This window comes from Brachycentrus maculatus, unplaced genomic scaffold (genome assembly GCF_059751285.1).
Source record: "Brachycentrus maculatus isolate JH-2025_06_01 unplaced genomic scaffold, ASM5975128v1 h1tg000244l, whole genome shotgun sequence".
In the NCBI taxonomy this organism is placed as follows: domain Eukaryota; kingdom Metazoa; phylum Arthropoda; class Insecta; order Trichoptera; family Brachycentridae; genus Brachycentrus; species Brachycentrus maculatus.
The window spans coordinates 1921191-1939941 of record NW_028280995.1 but is presented as its reverse complement, the minus strand read 5'-3'; the positions used below and the strand labels follow the sequence as shown (position 1 = coordinate 1939941).

The 18751-nt window shown below is 31.2% G+C and overlaps 2 protein-coding genes across 2 annotated transcripts in view; one reads left to right on the top strand and one right to left on the bottom strand.

The window, feature by feature from the left end:
- Positions 1–17584, top strand: part of LOC148306308 (uncharacterized) — a 34710-nt gene extending 17126 nt beyond the window's left edge. Inside the window, exons 2-7 of the mRNA XM_088265353.1 lie at positions 8497–8688; positions 12233–12327; positions 12884–12977; positions 14408–14569; positions 15318–15511; positions 15824–17584. Of these exons, the coding sequence (XP_088121479.1) occupies positions 8497–8688; positions 12233–12327; positions 12884–12977; positions 14408–14569; positions 15318–15511; positions 15824–15928 (842 nt within the window). The 3' untranslated portion in view covers positions 15929–17584. The remainder of the gene's footprint in view (positions 1–8496; positions 8689–12232; positions 12328–12883; positions 12978–14407; positions 14570–15317; positions 15512–15823) is intronic.
- tefu (Serine/threonine-protein kinase tefu) overlaps positions 17396–18751 on the bottom strand; it is a 38950-nt gene continuing 37594 nt past the window's right edge. Inside the window, exon 37 of the mRNA XM_088265352.1 lies at positions 17396–18598. Within this exon, the coding sequence (XP_088121478.1) occupies positions 18420–18598 (179 nt within the window). The 3' untranslated portion in view covers positions 17396–18419. The remainder of the gene's footprint in view (positions 18599–18751) is intronic.

Here is an 18751-nt window from a genome sequence, read left to right as displayed (position 1 = left end):
AGATAAAATTTCAAGATATTTTCAGTATTCGTCGAAATTATTTTTCATACCGGATTGATTGCTGGAAAATTGAAGGTCAAAATATTGCGTTTTAAATGACGTTTTTAATGAATGAAATTTTTTTCTAATACATTCGTTACTTTTATTTTGATTTCAAATGAAAATATACGTCATCGAAATCATTTATGGCTAAGGGATATTGTTTCTAAGGCTGGTCACTTCTAATGATGAAAATATTAATTTTGCAAATATGTAATAGTTTTAACAAATATGTAACGTAAAATAATATATGACTCGAAATGAAATGTGTCAGGTTGTGGTCCCGTGGTTAGTGTCGGGGACTCTTATAGTCAGATTTTATCGGTTCGAACCTAATTTACTGCAATTTGATACCTGTTTCTAATAATGAGCCGCTTAGGCTCAAAGAAAAAGTATAACATTTAAGTATTTTTGTGAATAATAAAAACAAGTATTTCTGTTTAAAAAAAATGTGGATCCTATTCATGAAATTCTTGCAGTCAGTCACCTGTAACTTGACTTATATAGTAATGATTTTCCATTTCACTCCCGAAATGTTTGCCTCTTTTTTTCATTTGAAGCACGCTGCCGCGTGTATAATATACTTCGTAACGTATTATGTTGACAGTCGGCTAAACTTGACCTTGGCCGGTACAGGCGCACCCGCGTGGAGGCGGAATGTTCGGCCGTTAGCAGTAATTCCTCCATTCCTCGGCCGTGGGCGGCGGGAATCGATTTCCACTGCTCCGACATACGGAATACACGTGAAGAGCGAAGAGTGAGGAGGAAGAGTGAAGAGTGAAGAGAAGAGCGGTAGAGATCGGGACACCCGGGAACTTTGACAGTCGAATAATGTTACACGATTAACGCTCGAATCGATATACATATTATTTTTCAATTAGGTATTCAGGCGCTCGACGCGATGCCCAGTAGCGTAGATTTAGTCATAATATAATGTTCGTAGAACATAAAAAGTTATTTCCCGCCATTTTAGATAAATGCGGGAATTCTGTTTTTGTCCATTTGAGGATTTTGTAACTTGTTATATCTTATTTGTAAATAAGAAAAATCAAAAAATAAAAATACAATTTGGATGCAAGATTACAATAATTTTAGTCAAGATTTTTACATTTTAAATTTAAGTTTAACATAGTAAATACCACTCTTTCTTAAAATCTTTCTATGCATTACGCATCGTTTTTAAACACCGTTTAAAAAATGATGCGGAATGCGTGTCATAATAGGTTTTAAGATATAATGGTATTTACTAAGTAAAGCTTAAATTAAAAAAGGATATATTTTACCACAACGTGACTGCCGAATCAATAAATGAAAATATTTTTACATTCTAGTAGGCTTCACGACCGATTTTAACGTAACGTTTTTTTTTCAAGCGCATTCACGACCTGTTATTCCAAAGTCGGCGGATATTGGTCATTTTGTTTAATGGCTTCAATGTTAGAAAAAAATTTAAATTAAATCTAATTTTTTTAACATTATTGGAACTATTCGGTAAACAAAACAAAAAAAAAACAAATTATTGACTAATTTTCTTTTGGATATCATTAAATTCCTGAAAATACTGATAGATGTCGTTAGAAATGAAAATCCAGAGGTAAGGTAAAAGTTATCTACATAAATTATGTAGTAAACGTGCTAACTTTCGTAAACCAAAGCTGGAATTCCTTCTGCTGGGTTTATTTACCGAATAAACGTTAAGTTAATGTTATCTACGCTACGTATCCTTATGTTACCTTCCGTATGTATTTACCTTCCGTATGTTTTCGATGCCATGCCGAGAAAAATGTTAAGACTTCATAGTTTGAATGAAAACGAGAATGGTCGATATCAAAATTAGTGCACAGTCTAAAAATAGTATTGTTATTCAAGGTTAGCAATTTTTTTAGTTATTTATTATCCCACTTATATACATTTTTAAGATATAATGTAATAAATTATTTTCATACGTTTTCTTTTTATTATTCGATTGGGTTTAAGAATTTGGTCTCACTCGAAAGTGGAAAATGTTCGGGAAGTATTATTTATTTGATATAGCAAAAATAAATATATTTAAATTTATTGAAAAAAAAACGGTTTTGAACTTTATATTTTCTAAGACATCTATAATATCATTTTCGTTTTCATTTTCATTTTCATTCAAATAATAATACAATAGCGGTTTGACATTTCTCTGGCGCGAATAAAGTACTTACTTATCTAGGAGGTTATGATGTCTTGAACATGTGGCGCACATTCCTTTTTTAAAAGTCGTTTCGTACTTATTTTTTCTATGAGAATACTATTTTTTGAACTTTCTATACAAGTGCCTAACTATCGTGGTATTTCACACACGCGTCGTATTATTTTATGGCCACTAAATTTATTTTCTTCGTGTGGGGTAATTTCTAGAGGCGCCTTCCCGCGTCAGTAATCAATATTTTTCATATTAGTCACGTTCGAACAACACTGTCTTCAATAAGACTACTCTTTATATAACGGGCTTCAGAGGGACGCCAGGAAAATTCAAAGTAAGAAAAAAATCCTGATATTGTTTTTGGAAAATCTTTTTTGTTTTTTAATAAAAATAGACATAAACCTTTCTTCGATGGCTTAGCCTCGCTAGAGAACATCTCCCGCCATTCGCGCCATACTCTTCTTCAGAGAGAACCGTATTTTTATTAAAAAATACATAAGGTAAGTGTCTATAAAACTGACCTAGCCCCTATTGCTGACCTATTTCAAAGAAACAACAGATAATAAGACACTGGTTCAATTATTACTAATTTTTAATATTACCAACACTGCAGCCATGCTTGTGTTATGTGATGACAATGTTTTACAGTCAATATTTTGATTTTTCATATTTGAAATATCAGTTATAGTTTGGACATCTGGCAAGTAGCGCGCGCACACGGAAAATCCTTAACAGACAAGCCTAATCTTTCAAGTTTTATTTTAAAGGTGTATTATTTTTATATGATTGATATTTACTAATATTTTATATGTGTTAGTTAGTTTAGTGTATTGAATTTACAAAAAAACAAAGTATTTGTGAAATAACCATATGATTAATACAATACATTTATAAAATAAAAGTTGTCAGTATTACATTCACCCGAAATTTCATTAGTTTCCTTTACTGACCTATAGGTCAGTAATGAGTAAGACGAGAGCATTTTTAAAGTTTACATAAATTTGTGAAAATTCTTAAATACGTAAATTTCTTGCGTGCTTTGGATAGCATACAGTTTTTGGATTATGGGGGCCTAATTCTGACCTATATATTTTTGCTTGGTTTTATAATTATAATAAATAGTTTCAGCGGTCAGTAATAGAAACGAATCTAGATCAGTATTATAAACACATACTATTTCAGAAAAGGAGTTTCGTTCTGAGCCATCTTTTTGTGATTTTTCTTATGTTAAAATACAATTTATTTTTTCTTTTTTAACATAATATCAACAAAAAAACTTTGTTTATTATCAAACATAAACTGATTCCACTATACTCGCATGAGTGATCACCTTACCTTCATGCAAGTAACTATCGAGATAACACTGCGTCAATACAACATCAGTGCAGATACAGTGCACCATCGGGTGCGGATAAGGGTTAGTAGAATATAAATATAAATATATATATATATATATATATATATATATATATATATATATATATATATATATATATATATATATATATATATATATATATATATATATATATATATATATATATATATATATATATATATATATATATATATATATATATATATATATATATATATATATATATATATATATATATATATATATATATATATATATATATATATATATATATATATATATATATGTATATACATATCAGGCACACTACAATCATGCTCTAATGTTGCACACCCAAATGAGGTTACTCCTTGTAAACCTCCAAATCCCACGATCTTAAATGTTCTAACAGCGTTTAACTGTCCCGTTCCGAAGGGGATATCAATTTCTTTACTAGCGCTGTATCTATCTCCACAGTTTAACCATCGGCGGTAGATCCCCAAATTTGCACGCGTGTGAATCGTGTTCTCGATACGCGAGCGTTATTTGGCAAATACAGAGTGTTTTTTTTCGTTTCTAATAAGAATTATTATTAATTTAAATTATCTACTGAAATTTCTTGGTGCAATTGCATTTTCATATTTATTTTATAAATATCTACCTTTTTACACTAATTAAATTGTCATAATTTTAATATTTACTTTACCCTAACAATGAGTGGAAAATAATTGACAGATGATATGATTGAGCAACTTCTGAGCTATACGGACACTGATGTATGTATATAAGTGATGATGAATTCCATTTAGGGTAAGATTATGCTTCCGACGCCGACTCAGATAACTATATAATCCAAGAACTTGATGAATCTGACTCTAACAGCGTCAAGCCCGTACATATGGTAGACAACAGTAGAAATGAAGAAAATTTGTTCACTTCCAAATCAGGCTACAGATGGACAGATATTCCCAAACCCAAGTCCAAACTGTTCATACAACGTAATGTCATTTTTGTATTGTTTCTCGCTATCTGATTTTTTTACCATTCTTTGTTTTTTTTTTCACCATAATATACGACAAATTAGAAACCCGCTAGTATGTACCGAGTAGTATGCTTCTCTCTCTCTCTTTCTCTCCTCACCCCCTCTCGCTTGCATCGTTTCCGGCCGAAGCGCCTAGTGTCCAGTGATGCTTAAACATTGGGCGGAATTCAATGTCATTTCCGCAGAGAACTTTTTCACAACTATGTTTTTTTGAAAATTATTGTTTATTGCAGAAAATTCAAATTTAAATGGAAAAAATAGAATAACAATAGCATGATAAACATTTTGACATAAGTCGAATTTGTGAAAAACCTGTATTTTTAGCATTTTACTTGGGGTATTGCCAGTACCCCCTTCGGAACCCGCGGATTGTTTTTTTTTACTCTGGACAGGAAAGGTTAAGCAGTCTCTGTGTGCCAGAAGATAAAGTTGCAGAAAAGAAGAAAAAAAAACTGAAAATCACCAAGGGTCTTCAAAAAATCTTCCTCGTAAAAACTAAAATAAAATGAGTCCTGTATTGTAAAGTAGGAAGGGGAATTTTTTAGGAATTGTAATAAATCCCAAAAAGGATGGTTCCGCTTTGATCAAGGTCGTGGTATGCCTGAACTGGAAGTGCCAGAAAAACAGGATACTATATAGTATACTTCAGAAGGAATCATAAAAACAATTCCAGAACCGGTGTGACTAAATGCTAGAGGAAATTATTCCATTCCAGAATTACTTATTTATAGTGAGCTTAAAAAAATACATTAACAATACATTTTGTTTGACCAATATGTTTTTTTTTAATAAATAATAAATTGTCACATAAGTAATTACTTTTACATTTATTTCCATTACAAATACTTATATCTTACTCCAGTTTACATATGGTAAAATATATTAAAATATGAATTGAGTTGTCTTTTTCACTCATAGTCAGTAATAGGGGCAACAGCGGTCAGTATTATGAAATAATCCATTTCGAATAGGTCAGTATTGAATACAAAGCCTTTAACTGTTTATTGCGTGGATTTTAATATATGCACTTGACTTTTGACTATTATTTTTTTAACTTTGTAAGGATAAAACTATCACATTAAAAAATAAAAATAAATTAAAAAAATTATCAAGCCGTTTTAATATTAAATAAATATTTTAAAAATATGGACCGGCTTAAGACAAAAACTAGGTCAGTATTATAGACACTTACCTTATATTTTTTTATATAAGATAATTAAAAAAAAAACATGTGATGAGTAATAATGCTTTCAAGTTTTCGCGGTCTACCCCTGAAGAGCTGTGTATTTACGTATCGATCGATATCGGAAATGTGGTTTTAGGATTTTCTACTACGAATGAATAAATAAATAGTTATTATGCTTTCAGGAAAATAAATGTCATCGTTTCTCACCATAATACAATAAGAATATAAGTTTATTGTATTGCCTTTTATATTCTACATCTAAGCTTTACTGCATCTGCTGAGCGTATTTGCCTTTATGAAAGTTTTGTATTTGAAAAGACATTTAAAAAATATTTATTTCTTATTTAAAACAAAATAACTTAAGACTAAAAGTGATACCAATCAAAGTAGAAAATTTAATTCTCTAAAAATTTTTCGACTTTTTAGGTTTATCTGAAAAGGGCAGGTGGAATCAAATTATTAAATTGTATAAGTATAAATTAATATAAATTTATTTATATTATATTGTCAGTTCTGAAAAACATTTTTTTCTTGTTTCTGCTTTTTTTTCATAAAAAAGTGGTATGTTTCCGATGGGGAAACTTTTGTAATACTGGCGGGATAGTGACACAATTCCTCTTTTTGTATGGGTGGATTAAAATACTCAGTTTTGCGTAATTATGGTTGTTTTTCTTTCTTCAAGACCATATCAATTAATTAATTAAAATCCTCCGTAGTGGAGCGTACGATATAATTTTACGACGGCTTATTTTAAGTCCAATCTGTAGCACTCGGCAATTTGAGTTTAGCTTACACAATGTTGGTTAATTGAACGGGCAAGTGGAGAAAATATGCCACCTTAATGGCCACAGATGGAATGCTAACGTGGGTGTCATTCTTGTTCTCAACAATCCAGCCACGAATTCCGTCCTTACTGATAAAGATTTACTCTGTCATTTGCTGGGGAATGTTTATTATCGGTTCATTGGTTCTCAAAACTCATTTTGTCGCGAGACTCGGGAGAATGCGATTTTTCAAAACTTTTCAAATCATGCGACTTACCACATACTTTTTAGAGTTTTTACCACGAGTGTTTACGTCATTTCACCCTAGATTTACTAAACTAACCTACGAGTGATGTTGTTACTAAACATTTTAAAAAAAATACGACATATAAATAAAATGGGAATAAATATGATAATCAAAAACTTTCACTATTTTAGAAGTAATAGTAATATTATTTGTATTCAAGAGATCACTTAATCATGAAAAAATAAATACAAATTCATCAGGAAGACACTGTAATAAAGCAAGGGGCGCAATTATGACGCGAACACTGTTTTTTCCAGGAATCATCATTTTGCCGTCGTAACTTTTACGATAGTTTAATATTTTAGGGTTGACTAAATATTTTTTAGAACTTTGACATTTGTTTTATAGTTACATTATTTTTTTTTGTTCAAATGCAGATGCGATAGCAGATATATGGTAATTTATCATTTAGTTTATCCCTACGTAATTATTTTCACCTGTTTAATCTAATACACACCCAGTAACTACAAATTTTCAAGGTGTGGTCAGTATACAAAGACAATTATTTCTTAATTAATTAAATTAATACCAAAGGTAGAATATCATATAAGGATTAATATTATAATGATTTTTTATCTAACTTCACAACTTTTTAGTCACTTATCTATGAAAAAAATTCACGAGAATATAAAAGCTAGATGTATGTAAAAATTGCAATGGAAATTTTTTAAACTATTTTTTCAAATTATAAATAATAAAACGATGTAAGATCTAGTACATGTAAAAATAAATAAATAAGACACGATTAAGATTAACATGTTATATTTTTTACCTTAATAAAAAATTAACTTTTGACATTTAAAAAATATAAAAGTAAAATACCTTTATACAACTAAAAAGACTACTTAAAAATCGGGCAACCAAAATAGGAATGCAGTTAAAACTCATTAATTCACATAACAGTAATAATTTTTTTTACTATTAAAAAAATATTTCCAAATTCTAGTCTGAAATATCAAAAGTGCTAGCTGTTTCAGTGTGTTTAATATAGCATTATTTGAATATTAATTAAAGTAGGATAAACTAAAGTACGATATGTACATATTTTTTTTTGTATAAATTTATTTTCAGTTCATTTGAAACTATTGATTATTTTCAAAGATTTTTCTTAATCTCAAAATATACATTTTTTGTAAAAAAGATTATGCCTTTACTTGGCACTTTGGAGTCTAAATATACAACACTTAACATACTAGAATCTTATTTTATTTGGCTAGACATATAAATAAATATGGGCGATTTTCACTCTCATATTTGTTTAATACTACCCTAGAAGAAGCACAGGGCTGATCACCTTGCCTTCATGCAATTAACGATTAAGATAACAATGCGTCGCTTAGATGCAGTGCCCTATGTGCCATTAGGTGCGGATAAGGATTTAAAGACATACGATAAAATGTATGTTTATTATATAGTTTTACTTTTATGTACATGACAGTTTATTTTTATTTTTAGATTACTTAAGTGAAAACCTCTTATTGGAATGTTATTTTTTAAAATTTTATTATACTATGTTATTTTTGTTATTTTGTTAAATATTCTGTTGGTTTTCCAATAAAAAAATAATAACTGGGATTATGGATTTGAAAAAAGAGAATTTAAACAATGTAATATTTATTTTCCTTTAGGAGCTTTCAAAAGTTTCGGCGAGAAGACTGCCTCGCTGTTCGAGCGCAAGAAGAAGGATGCGGGAGACCTGGCGGCCCAGAAGGTGCAGGAGGCCTCCTCCATCATAGAGGGCCAGGCCAAGAAGACCGGAGACCTCATCGCATCCACCAAGAGCGATGCGGAGAAGGCGGCGGTTGGAGCCGTGTCTTCGGGTAAATACACTTCATCTCAACATCTCAACATGCATGAAGAAGAATATAGAACCTATGACAGATCATACAGGGCTTGAAGATCTGTCATATCGCTCACTCCTTTCAAGAACATCATAAATCAAAAAATTAGATTTTTCAGGAGAACGTTTTTAATGTTTAAAAATATAATACAATGTATTAAAAATAAATATCAAGCCACTTATTAAACTTTTTACTGTGCAACAGATCTTTTTAGGTAAAACCTGAAGGTTATTTCTCCATTTGAAAAAGATTTAGTATATTTAAAAAATACCTTTTCTTCAAAATGCAAAAACAACACTTTCTGCCCTGTAGCGAGTAAATATTAAGTTAAACATATGCCGCCTTTGCTGGGATATAGTACATTTTCTGGGCACTCTGAAAACATGCACAGCTGAAAATTGTCAATTTTTGATTTATGAAGTTCTTGAAAGGAGTGAGCGATATATGATCTGTATGATGTCACGGTCACAATAGACCTAATATGGTCGCAGTGACATAAGGGATACAAAATCCCTTGACCTCTATACTAAACCTAATAAAAATAAAAATGATCTGTCATAGCTTGGTTAAGTGATCACTATACACAAGTATAACATTGACCATTCTACCCAGATTGACAACCACACAACTCCTACATATACCACAAATCTCATGACGCTTTATGTGCGAGTTCACTGGAATCATCTATGATTGGTTTGAAAAAGGTTTTACCTTTTAGATTTTATTAATTCTTCTTCATCTATGTTGAGATGTCAAAATGTAAAAATAACTTCATTAATTGATCTATCCCTTTTTTATTAAAGTTTCATTTAGTATATACCACTATTTTTTTAAATGTATTGTGACGCATGTTTCAATGCATTCCTCATCATTTTCAAACACTGTATTTGAAAATGATGCGGAACGGTGTCTGAAAATGGTGCGGGATGCATCGAAACATGTGTCACAGTAAATTTAAAAAATAGTGGTATGTACCGAGTAAAACTTAAATGAAAAATGTAAAAATAAAAAAAGTGGAGAAACCTAGATTTGGAACAAGGATTTGGACACACCAAAAATGTTGTGAAATACAAATTCTTTCATGCGGGGTGAATCAGACCCCTTCTTTCTCTCTGGTTTTTATTCAAACTAAAATCAGCATGGTAAGATAATACATTGTCACTTTGAATATGTTTTATAAACTGACAATATCGACCTGTCAGCCTGTCGGCAATATCAGCATTTGATTAGCAATGACTAATGACGACAAACCACAAGCCAGGATGATAATTTCATGTGCGGTTTTTAATGACATTTTAGTAGAATTACTTACGCATTATGATGCATTTTTTTGGTTACAAATAAATGGGCACAAATTTTCGCAATTATAATTATTATCATTACCTTTTGTTGAAATTTTGTGTGGTGTGGACATGTGGATATGTGTAATAACTGGTGATAAATACATTATTCTGCTAAAATCATAAAAGACGAATATCATTATACAGGCAAGGGTTTCTTTAGCTTAGCATTTAGTCAACTATAATTATTATCGGTTGAATCAAATTTATATAAAAGGAAAACAAATCATGTAGAGAATAAAAAATTAAAAAATAATTAGAACCTCTGGTTTACAAATTTATTATTTTGAGAGATAATGAATTTATACTTCACGTGCAAGACCAAAATCAGAAGAAATGAGTGAGTGATGAAAACGTGTAGCTAATTTCCAGATTTATTAATAGCAGGGAGATCCAATTCAAAATTTGTGCTTATGGATGGAAAAACCATAACTCCTTATAATAGAAGGATGCATAGTGTGCTATTAAACATTTGTGTTTCAGATCTGCATCTGTATGTCTCTCTAATACAGAAATGAATTATTCTGGATTTAATTTTTGTTTAGTTTTAATTAATTTTGGTTAAAAGTTTTTGTCGATAAAAAAACTATGTACTAATGCAGGACTTTTTTTTAAACAATAAAAGGTCCGGAAATCACTTCATGTCAAGCTTTTTACTTATTAACAAATTATTTTCAAATGTCATTCCAATAAAATTTAAAGCAACTTTAGCTATCATTTTGATGAATTATATAAATATAGATTGTAATTACGTTAGTGCAAACATTGTTTCATCTAATTGATTTTGAAAATAAACGAAAAAATATATCCGTGAAAAGAGGTGACGGAATGCCAATCCACTGCGTTACATGGAAAAAATCTATCTATTAATGCAGGGGTTTCCAAAGTGTGCGCCGCGGCGCATTGATGCGCCGTAGAAAGTAAAGAGGGGCGCCGTGAGTCGATCCTCTATTATTATCCGAAACCACAAATATTTTCTTTTTTGTTGTTCTGTTTCAATTCTGAATTCTTATAAATATATAATATAATAATAATAAAACCCTTATCCGCAACCCAATGGTGCATAGGGCACTGTGTCATATCAACGCAGTGTTATCTTGATCGTTTACACATGAAGGAAAGGTGATCAGCCCTCCGCTCCAGGTACCAGTCCATGGTAATATTGAATAAATATTACAGTTAAAAAATCACTAATATTTATTTTACCCCCCTCGGGAATCGAACCCGGGACCTCCAGAACGGTAGCCGAGCGTGCTGACCATTACACTACGGAGGCGGACTTATAAATATAAATATAATAAAACTTAATTTCATTTTGTCGATGTTTTAATTTTTGTGCCTATCTACCCAACTGTCCGCCTCCGTAGTGTAATGGTCAGCATTCTCGGCTACCGTTCTGGAGGTCCCGGGTTCGATTCCCAGGGGGGTTTAATAAATATAAGTAATTTTTTAACTCTAATATTTATTCAATATTACCCTGGCCTGGTACCTGAAGTGGAGGGCTGATCACCTTTCCTTCATGTGTAAAACGATCGAGATAACACTGCGTTTATATGAAGCAGTGCCCTATGCACCATTGGGGCGCGGTAAGGGATTTATTTTTATTATCTACCCAACTACTATTGTTGTAGGTACCTATTTCTTTCGACTATAATATTATATATACATATACATATACAGGATAATATAATTAATAATAATATATATATACAGGATCTTTTATTAAGTGCTTTCTATGTTTAAATTTTAATAAAACAAAGTGTGCGTCAGAGATAAAGCATCAACAATATGGTCGCTATTAACTGTAAAAGTTTGAAAGTCTTTATTGAAAGACCCTATATATAGTCACTATATCTATTCCAAAAAGCTTACTAAAGTAGGGCGCCGTGACAAAATACTAAGCTTGTAAGTGCGTCGCGGGCTGAAAAAGATCGGGAAACCCTGTATTAATGTATTTCAATACTATTGGCGCAATTAAAATAAGTGAGATATATATAAATAAGTAAACCTAAAGGTTACTATTAAGTTCCCCTGACATATATTTAAAAAACGGCCAATCTGACATTCATGTTTAATATCCAGAACCGCTTGGCACCGCTCCAGTATAAAAATATAATAAAATGTTTTATTTCAAGTCACAAATGAGATGAATGACGAATAAAATAAAATATTGAACATTTCAGCTGCCGACAGTAAACATTCTGCCATCGATGCCCTGGACAAGGAATTCGGCAAAGTTAGTTTAGCAGCGGAGGATGCCAAAAATGCCACTTCAAAGGTACTTAATTAATTATTAATTGTGTATTAATTGGGTAATTATTTTATTGTGTATTTAGTAAATAAAAAAACAGTCTGCCTCCGTAGTGTGATGGTCAGCACGCTCGGCTACCGCACTAGAGGTCCCGAGTTTAAATCCCAGGGGGGGGGGGGTAAAATAAATATAAGTGATTTTTTCACTTTAATATTTATTCAATAATATCGTGGACTGGTACCTGAAGGGGAGGGCTGATCACCCTTTATTCATGTGTTAACGATCATGATAACACTGCGTTTATATAATGCAGTGCCCTATGCACCATCGGGTGGGGATAAGGATTTGAAGAAGATTTAGTAAATGCTCAGGTGCTATGGTCCTTACACCATTCCAATTCCATTTCATTACCTCAATTCAAATGAAATATACTATACATTTTATTTTTTCTACATCATTAAACCCTTAGTATGCAGTTTTTGTAATTGGAGCCCTAGAATTAATTCCAACTTTTATTTTAATCGAAAAATATTCAATAATTATCTGAATTACCTTTAAATTCACATATAAATATGAATTTCAGGCTATTGATGATGGAAGGAAAGCTCTGGATGATACGAGACAAGCTGCAACAGCTGCCGTAGATAGTACAAGAAAGGCTGTAGATGACACTAAAAGTAAGTAGAAATAAAAGTAATTATTGATAAACTATTTCTTTTTAAATTAACATTAACTCCTTGTGCCTAAAAGATTGGCTATCCCTGTTGTATAAATTATTTGTAATAAAACATTAAAAATGACATACCGACATGTCTGGTAACATTGTGATAATAATACATGACCCTAATGTCTGACCTTAATAATTGTGATAACCTATTATTATTCCATATTAATTTTACAATTAATATCTAATAAGTATATTTAATTTTTCTTTCTTTATATATTTGTCTGGTTGAAACTTCCAAATGGAACACCTCATCAAGGCTCATTCGAATTTATGAGACTTTTGACATGTCAAATTGCATGATTACCTTTAAATCCTGGCCTTGTTAAATTGCAGATACCTATGTTAAACAATCATTTATTTAAATAAATGTTTTGGATTAATGGTTGTTTAACTCTGACCTTGATAACTTATTACTCATTTTTGTCAGGAGAGACAAAAATGTGATTTTAAAAAATATATATCGCTCACTCCTTTCAAGAACGTCATAAATCAAAAATCGACAATTTTCAGTTGTGCATGTTTTCGGAATGCCCAGAAAATGTACTATATCCCAGCAAAAGCGGCATATTTTTAACTTAATATATACCCGCTACAGGGCAGAAAGTGTTGTTTTTGCATTTTGAAGAAAAAGTATTGTATAATTTTTTTAAAAATAAACTAAATGTTTTTCAAATGGAGAAAAAACCTTCAGGTTTTACCTAAAAAGATCTGTTGCACAGTGAAAAGTTCAATAAGTGGCTTGATATTTATTTTTAATACAATGTATTATATTTTTAAACTTTAAAAACGTTCTCCTGAAAAATCAAGTTTTTTGATTTATGACGTTCTTGAAAGGAGTGAGCGATATATGCCAATTTAGAAAGTATAAAATTATTAACATGGTAAAATTTTGTTCAATAATGTTATTTTGAATTTTTTAATAACTAGCAGTAAAAAAAAATATATTAATTGTCTCTTGAACATTGGACGATTTTGGATTTATGATTATCTACCTCGTACCTATTCTTATCCGTTTTTCTAATTATGTACTACAAAAATTCTATTGTTTACATGATAAGTGGACACCAATTGCGAAAGTTTACTTTGAAAGTAAACTTTCACAAACCCATGAAAGTCCGCAAATTATAAGATTATTGTATTTTTATCAAAATATCACAATGAAATAACATATTTGGATAGCTATTTAAAAAAATAAAATAAATCTTTTACTTCATCATTTTCCATGGGTGATTTCAGTTTTGAAAATGTTAACCGATGAATTTGCAATACAAAACATTTTCTGCACTGAATATTAACAGAATCTTAATGACTGTCGTTAATTTTCATTACCCGAGTGTCATTAAAATATCCATAATTAACAGCTCTTTATTGTTTTTATAGACACAATAAACCAAACAGTAGACCACACCAAGAAGGCAGCCGAAGACGCCAAGATGGCCGCTCAGGCAGCTAAGGACAGCGCCTTGAAGGCCGCAGAGGATGCCAAGGAGACAGCCCGGAAGGCCGCGGAAGCTGCTGCAGCAGAGGCCAAAAAGGCTGCCAGTGAGTCTGCGCACTTTTATAAAATGCAAATTTTACATGAGAGACTAGAAGTTATTTAAAGAAAAAACTTTATTTAGATAGTAAACGACACTCCAATTGACATTGGGGATCAATGTGAAAATTGTGAAAATGCTGATATACAATTATACATACTACAAAGATTGAAAAATAACATACCTTACTTAGTTTCTGTTTAGTTTCGTTAACATTATTGGTAGGGTAAAGTTTTTTTTGAAGAGTCTTTATGACCCCTATAGAAGTGATTTTTTCACTGTCATATTTATTCAATATTATCCTGGACTGGTACCTGAAGCGGAGGGCTGATCACCTTTCCTTCATGTGTAAACGATCAAGATAACACTGCGTTTATATGACGCAGTGCCCTATGCACCATTGGGGTGCGGATAAGGGTTTTATTTTATTACTTTATGACCCCTACGGGCATATGACATACGTATTTGGTTAGCAGCTGGCTAATCTAGGGATATTATTTGAAATTATGGTACAAATAGTATAAGGGACCTTTTTCCTCAAATAACTCGTACACCTTCAGTTTGTACGTAGGTTACTGCTACTGTTTCTCCTCTAATACTACTATATTCTATCAAGTGCATTCCACTCCTGTACCCAAGATTTTAGAGCACATTTTATGTAATTGACAATCAAGTTAAACACAGTTACTAATATTTAAATATAGTTATTGTATTGCATATTTTGTTCAAAATCACTATAAAATGGTGTATTTCAGACAACGCAATGGAAGAAGGCAAGAGGGCGGCAAGCAAGGCGGCAGAGCAAGCCAGCAACGCGGTGACAGGAGCCATCGATCAGGGCCTGCATCAGGTGGAGGAGGCGGCTGATGCTGGTCTCCGCAGCGCCAGCAACCTAGTGGACTCCAAGCTCAAGGATGCTGAGAAGTACGCCGATGAAAAGAGAGATCAGGTATTTGCACACTAATATGTATTTAAAAAAATAATAATTAACCTCTTTTCAACACCTAACGTAAGGTCTATTTATACCGAAACTGTCTTTGAAGCCCAATTTAATAAAGACTTTTTTTACCAAAATGTACAGTACAAACAATTTTTGTCCAGTAATTTTTACTTCCAATAAAAGTACAGTCAATCTTGATAATAGAATAGAAAGTACCATTTTAAAGACTAAACCAGTTTTACCGAACAAAACATTAGATTATATTTCATGTTTAAATTTTTTTTAAAAGCAAAAATATGATTTTCTTTTTAATGATTACAGTTGGTGTCTGGAATTTCTGCAGCAACACAAAAAACAACGGAGGCAGGAGCCGATGGAGCCGCCAACCTTTTGGGAAAAGCATCCGGTCTCATGAACTTCAAATAAACATCCAACTAAATATATATACGCTTCAAAATAAATTCACCGCATAATGCCTACGAGTTTTAATCTCATTAAAAAAGAAACTTTGCATTTATGTTAAAATATTGAGATTCAACAAAGGAAATAATGTTTTATTTGCTATTTGGATTAAATGACTGATGCATGTCATGACAATAGAATGTGATTGGTTGACTGAGTAAGCCCATTTTTGTTCACATCTCTGCCGTACTAAATCGCTGAGAGGATATTGATATTTAAAAGAATGACTAAAAAAGGAAACTATTTTGAGCATAATTATCAAACATGATGAGGAAATCTCAATCACAAATCAATAAATCGTACTTCAAGGTTTAATTCTGAGTTTAAATCCAAAATGCTGCGTTACAGGCTTACAATATAAAGCAAGAAGTTATAATATTGCACGCATGGATGAATGATTTATTCTACCATTTGGTTTTAACGCAGATATTCCCTCTCCGTTAAGTATGGCAGATTTATTCTCTTTGATTAGAATCTCTAGATTCATATACCAAATCACTGTTTCAGACACATTTCAAGATTTCTTAGTATTTTCAACAATTTTGCTACATTTATATGGTTTTATACTTAAAAATGGTGTATTTTGTGACAATACTTATTTATGCATATTTTGTACAAAGCTCAGCTAATGTAGAGTAGAATTTCAATAGTGTTAGCTTTCTACAGAACAACCGCATCAATTAACTGAAGATAAAATTCAATGAATGTAACAAAAACAATTATGTTAATAACGTTAAGTTTAATGTAATTTTTAGAATCGTAAAAAAGCACTGCTTGTGCATTTAGATTTTTAGTTGTTAGTACTTGATTATTCACCTTATGGATTAATAAAAAAAAAAAAAATAAAGCGTGTAAATCAAATTTACAATGCAAAGATCTGCCTATGAATAAGCCATCCATATATTTTGCACCACAATAAAATGTTGAAACATGTGGTGCTTTTAAATTCCAGGAAAATATATATTTTATTTTTATATAGTATTAAAAAAAACATATGTTATATTATAATTCATTCACAATCTACGAGTCGTTTTGCTTAAGGCCTTATAACTGTTATGCTAAAAATGTAAAAATGTAATTACATATGTGCTCTTTAAATATTGAAAATCATACATTTTATTTATGCAAAAAAAATGTTTTTTTGGCAAAATATATATGTAATCCAATAAATATTTATCTCGTTGATGAATGTAAAATTGTTATAATTATAACTTTTCTTTGTAATTTGTCAACATTATGAAAAATATTAAAGGTTAATTTCAGACACAACTTTATATCATTCTGTGCTGTGGGATATTGGAATAATTAACACAGGAATACTTTCATTGTTTATTTTATTCAAAATACATTAAGTTTTAATTTTCACTTTTGTTAATTGGTAATAATAATTTTACTTTTAAATTATCAGTAATCATTTTATCAAACAAAAAACAAACAAAAAAATTCATAAGATAATAATTTTAAGTGTAATATTCAAAAACACTTCAGGAATATCTGACTTTTTTTTTCGCAAAAGAATGTCAAATATTTTCTATTTTAATTTTTATACTTATTTTAAATGTATTGTTATTGTATAATTACTGTAGAAATGTGATAAAAAAATAAAGTAAATTAAAATAATTTGAGACTTTTTATAAATTTAATATAATGATCGCTTAACATAGAAAAATATTGACGAAAATAGTACGAAAATGGAAATGTCCAAAATATGAATCTGTTGCAGAAATGAGATACAATTCATCTATAGAAATGTATATATATTTTTATTATTATTAGAAACGATTAATTTATAATTGTCCGCCTCCATAGTGTAGTGGTTAGCGCGCTAGGCTACCTTGCTGGAGGTGCCGGGTTAGATTCCCAAGAGGGTCAAAATGAATATTGATTTTTCAGTATAATATTTTTTTAATATAACCCTGGACTGATACCTGAAGCGGAAGGCTGATCACCTTTCCTTTGTGTATTTAATAATCAAGATAACACTGCTTCTCACGATGCAGTGCCCTATGCACCATTGGGTGCGAATAAGGGTTAGAGAGAATTTATTATTTCATTTTGAATTAGACATCAAATCACATTTTCCTAGTTAGTGTTACCATTCACTGACACTTTTTTCATATAGGAGACATATTGTGAGTCTATTAGACAGTGATTAATATTAAACAATTAATACTGAACACAACATAAAACAGTAAAGAAATGCAATTTCCGATAGCGAAATGATATTTCTCCATGAAACATATTTTCAACTTAAATTGCTTCATTGTAGTTAAAAAAAATCTTTTCTCAGCAGAAAAAACGGGTTAAGGATAATTTAACAACATAACACAAATAAAATTAGAATATAATCAAGTCACTGGAATGTCACAGCAAAATAAAATCAAACATCAATTTGTAAAACATAAAAAAAAAAATCAACAACTTTTTCTCAGGTACAATTATAGGTAGACTTATTTTAAAGGTAAGGTTGCCATCCGGGGAATAGTCTGGAGAGATTATTGTGATCCGTGGCCTGCTGCAGCAGTCGGGCAACCTGGCCGGGTGTCGCGAGGGCGCTACCAAACTCCACGCCCTCCAGTTTGTTGCGGACGCGCAACAGGGCGCGCTCCGCCTCGCTTCCTGACCCGGTGGCCTCTGGAATTCACATTATGGCAACATTATATGTAGTAGGCTGTGAAATAATATTTTTTATTCGAGTGATCTGGAGTGATCTAAAGAGTGTTAATTACATCTTGCCATTATGAAATTAACAATCAAGATAACACAACATTACTCCTCGTGTCAATA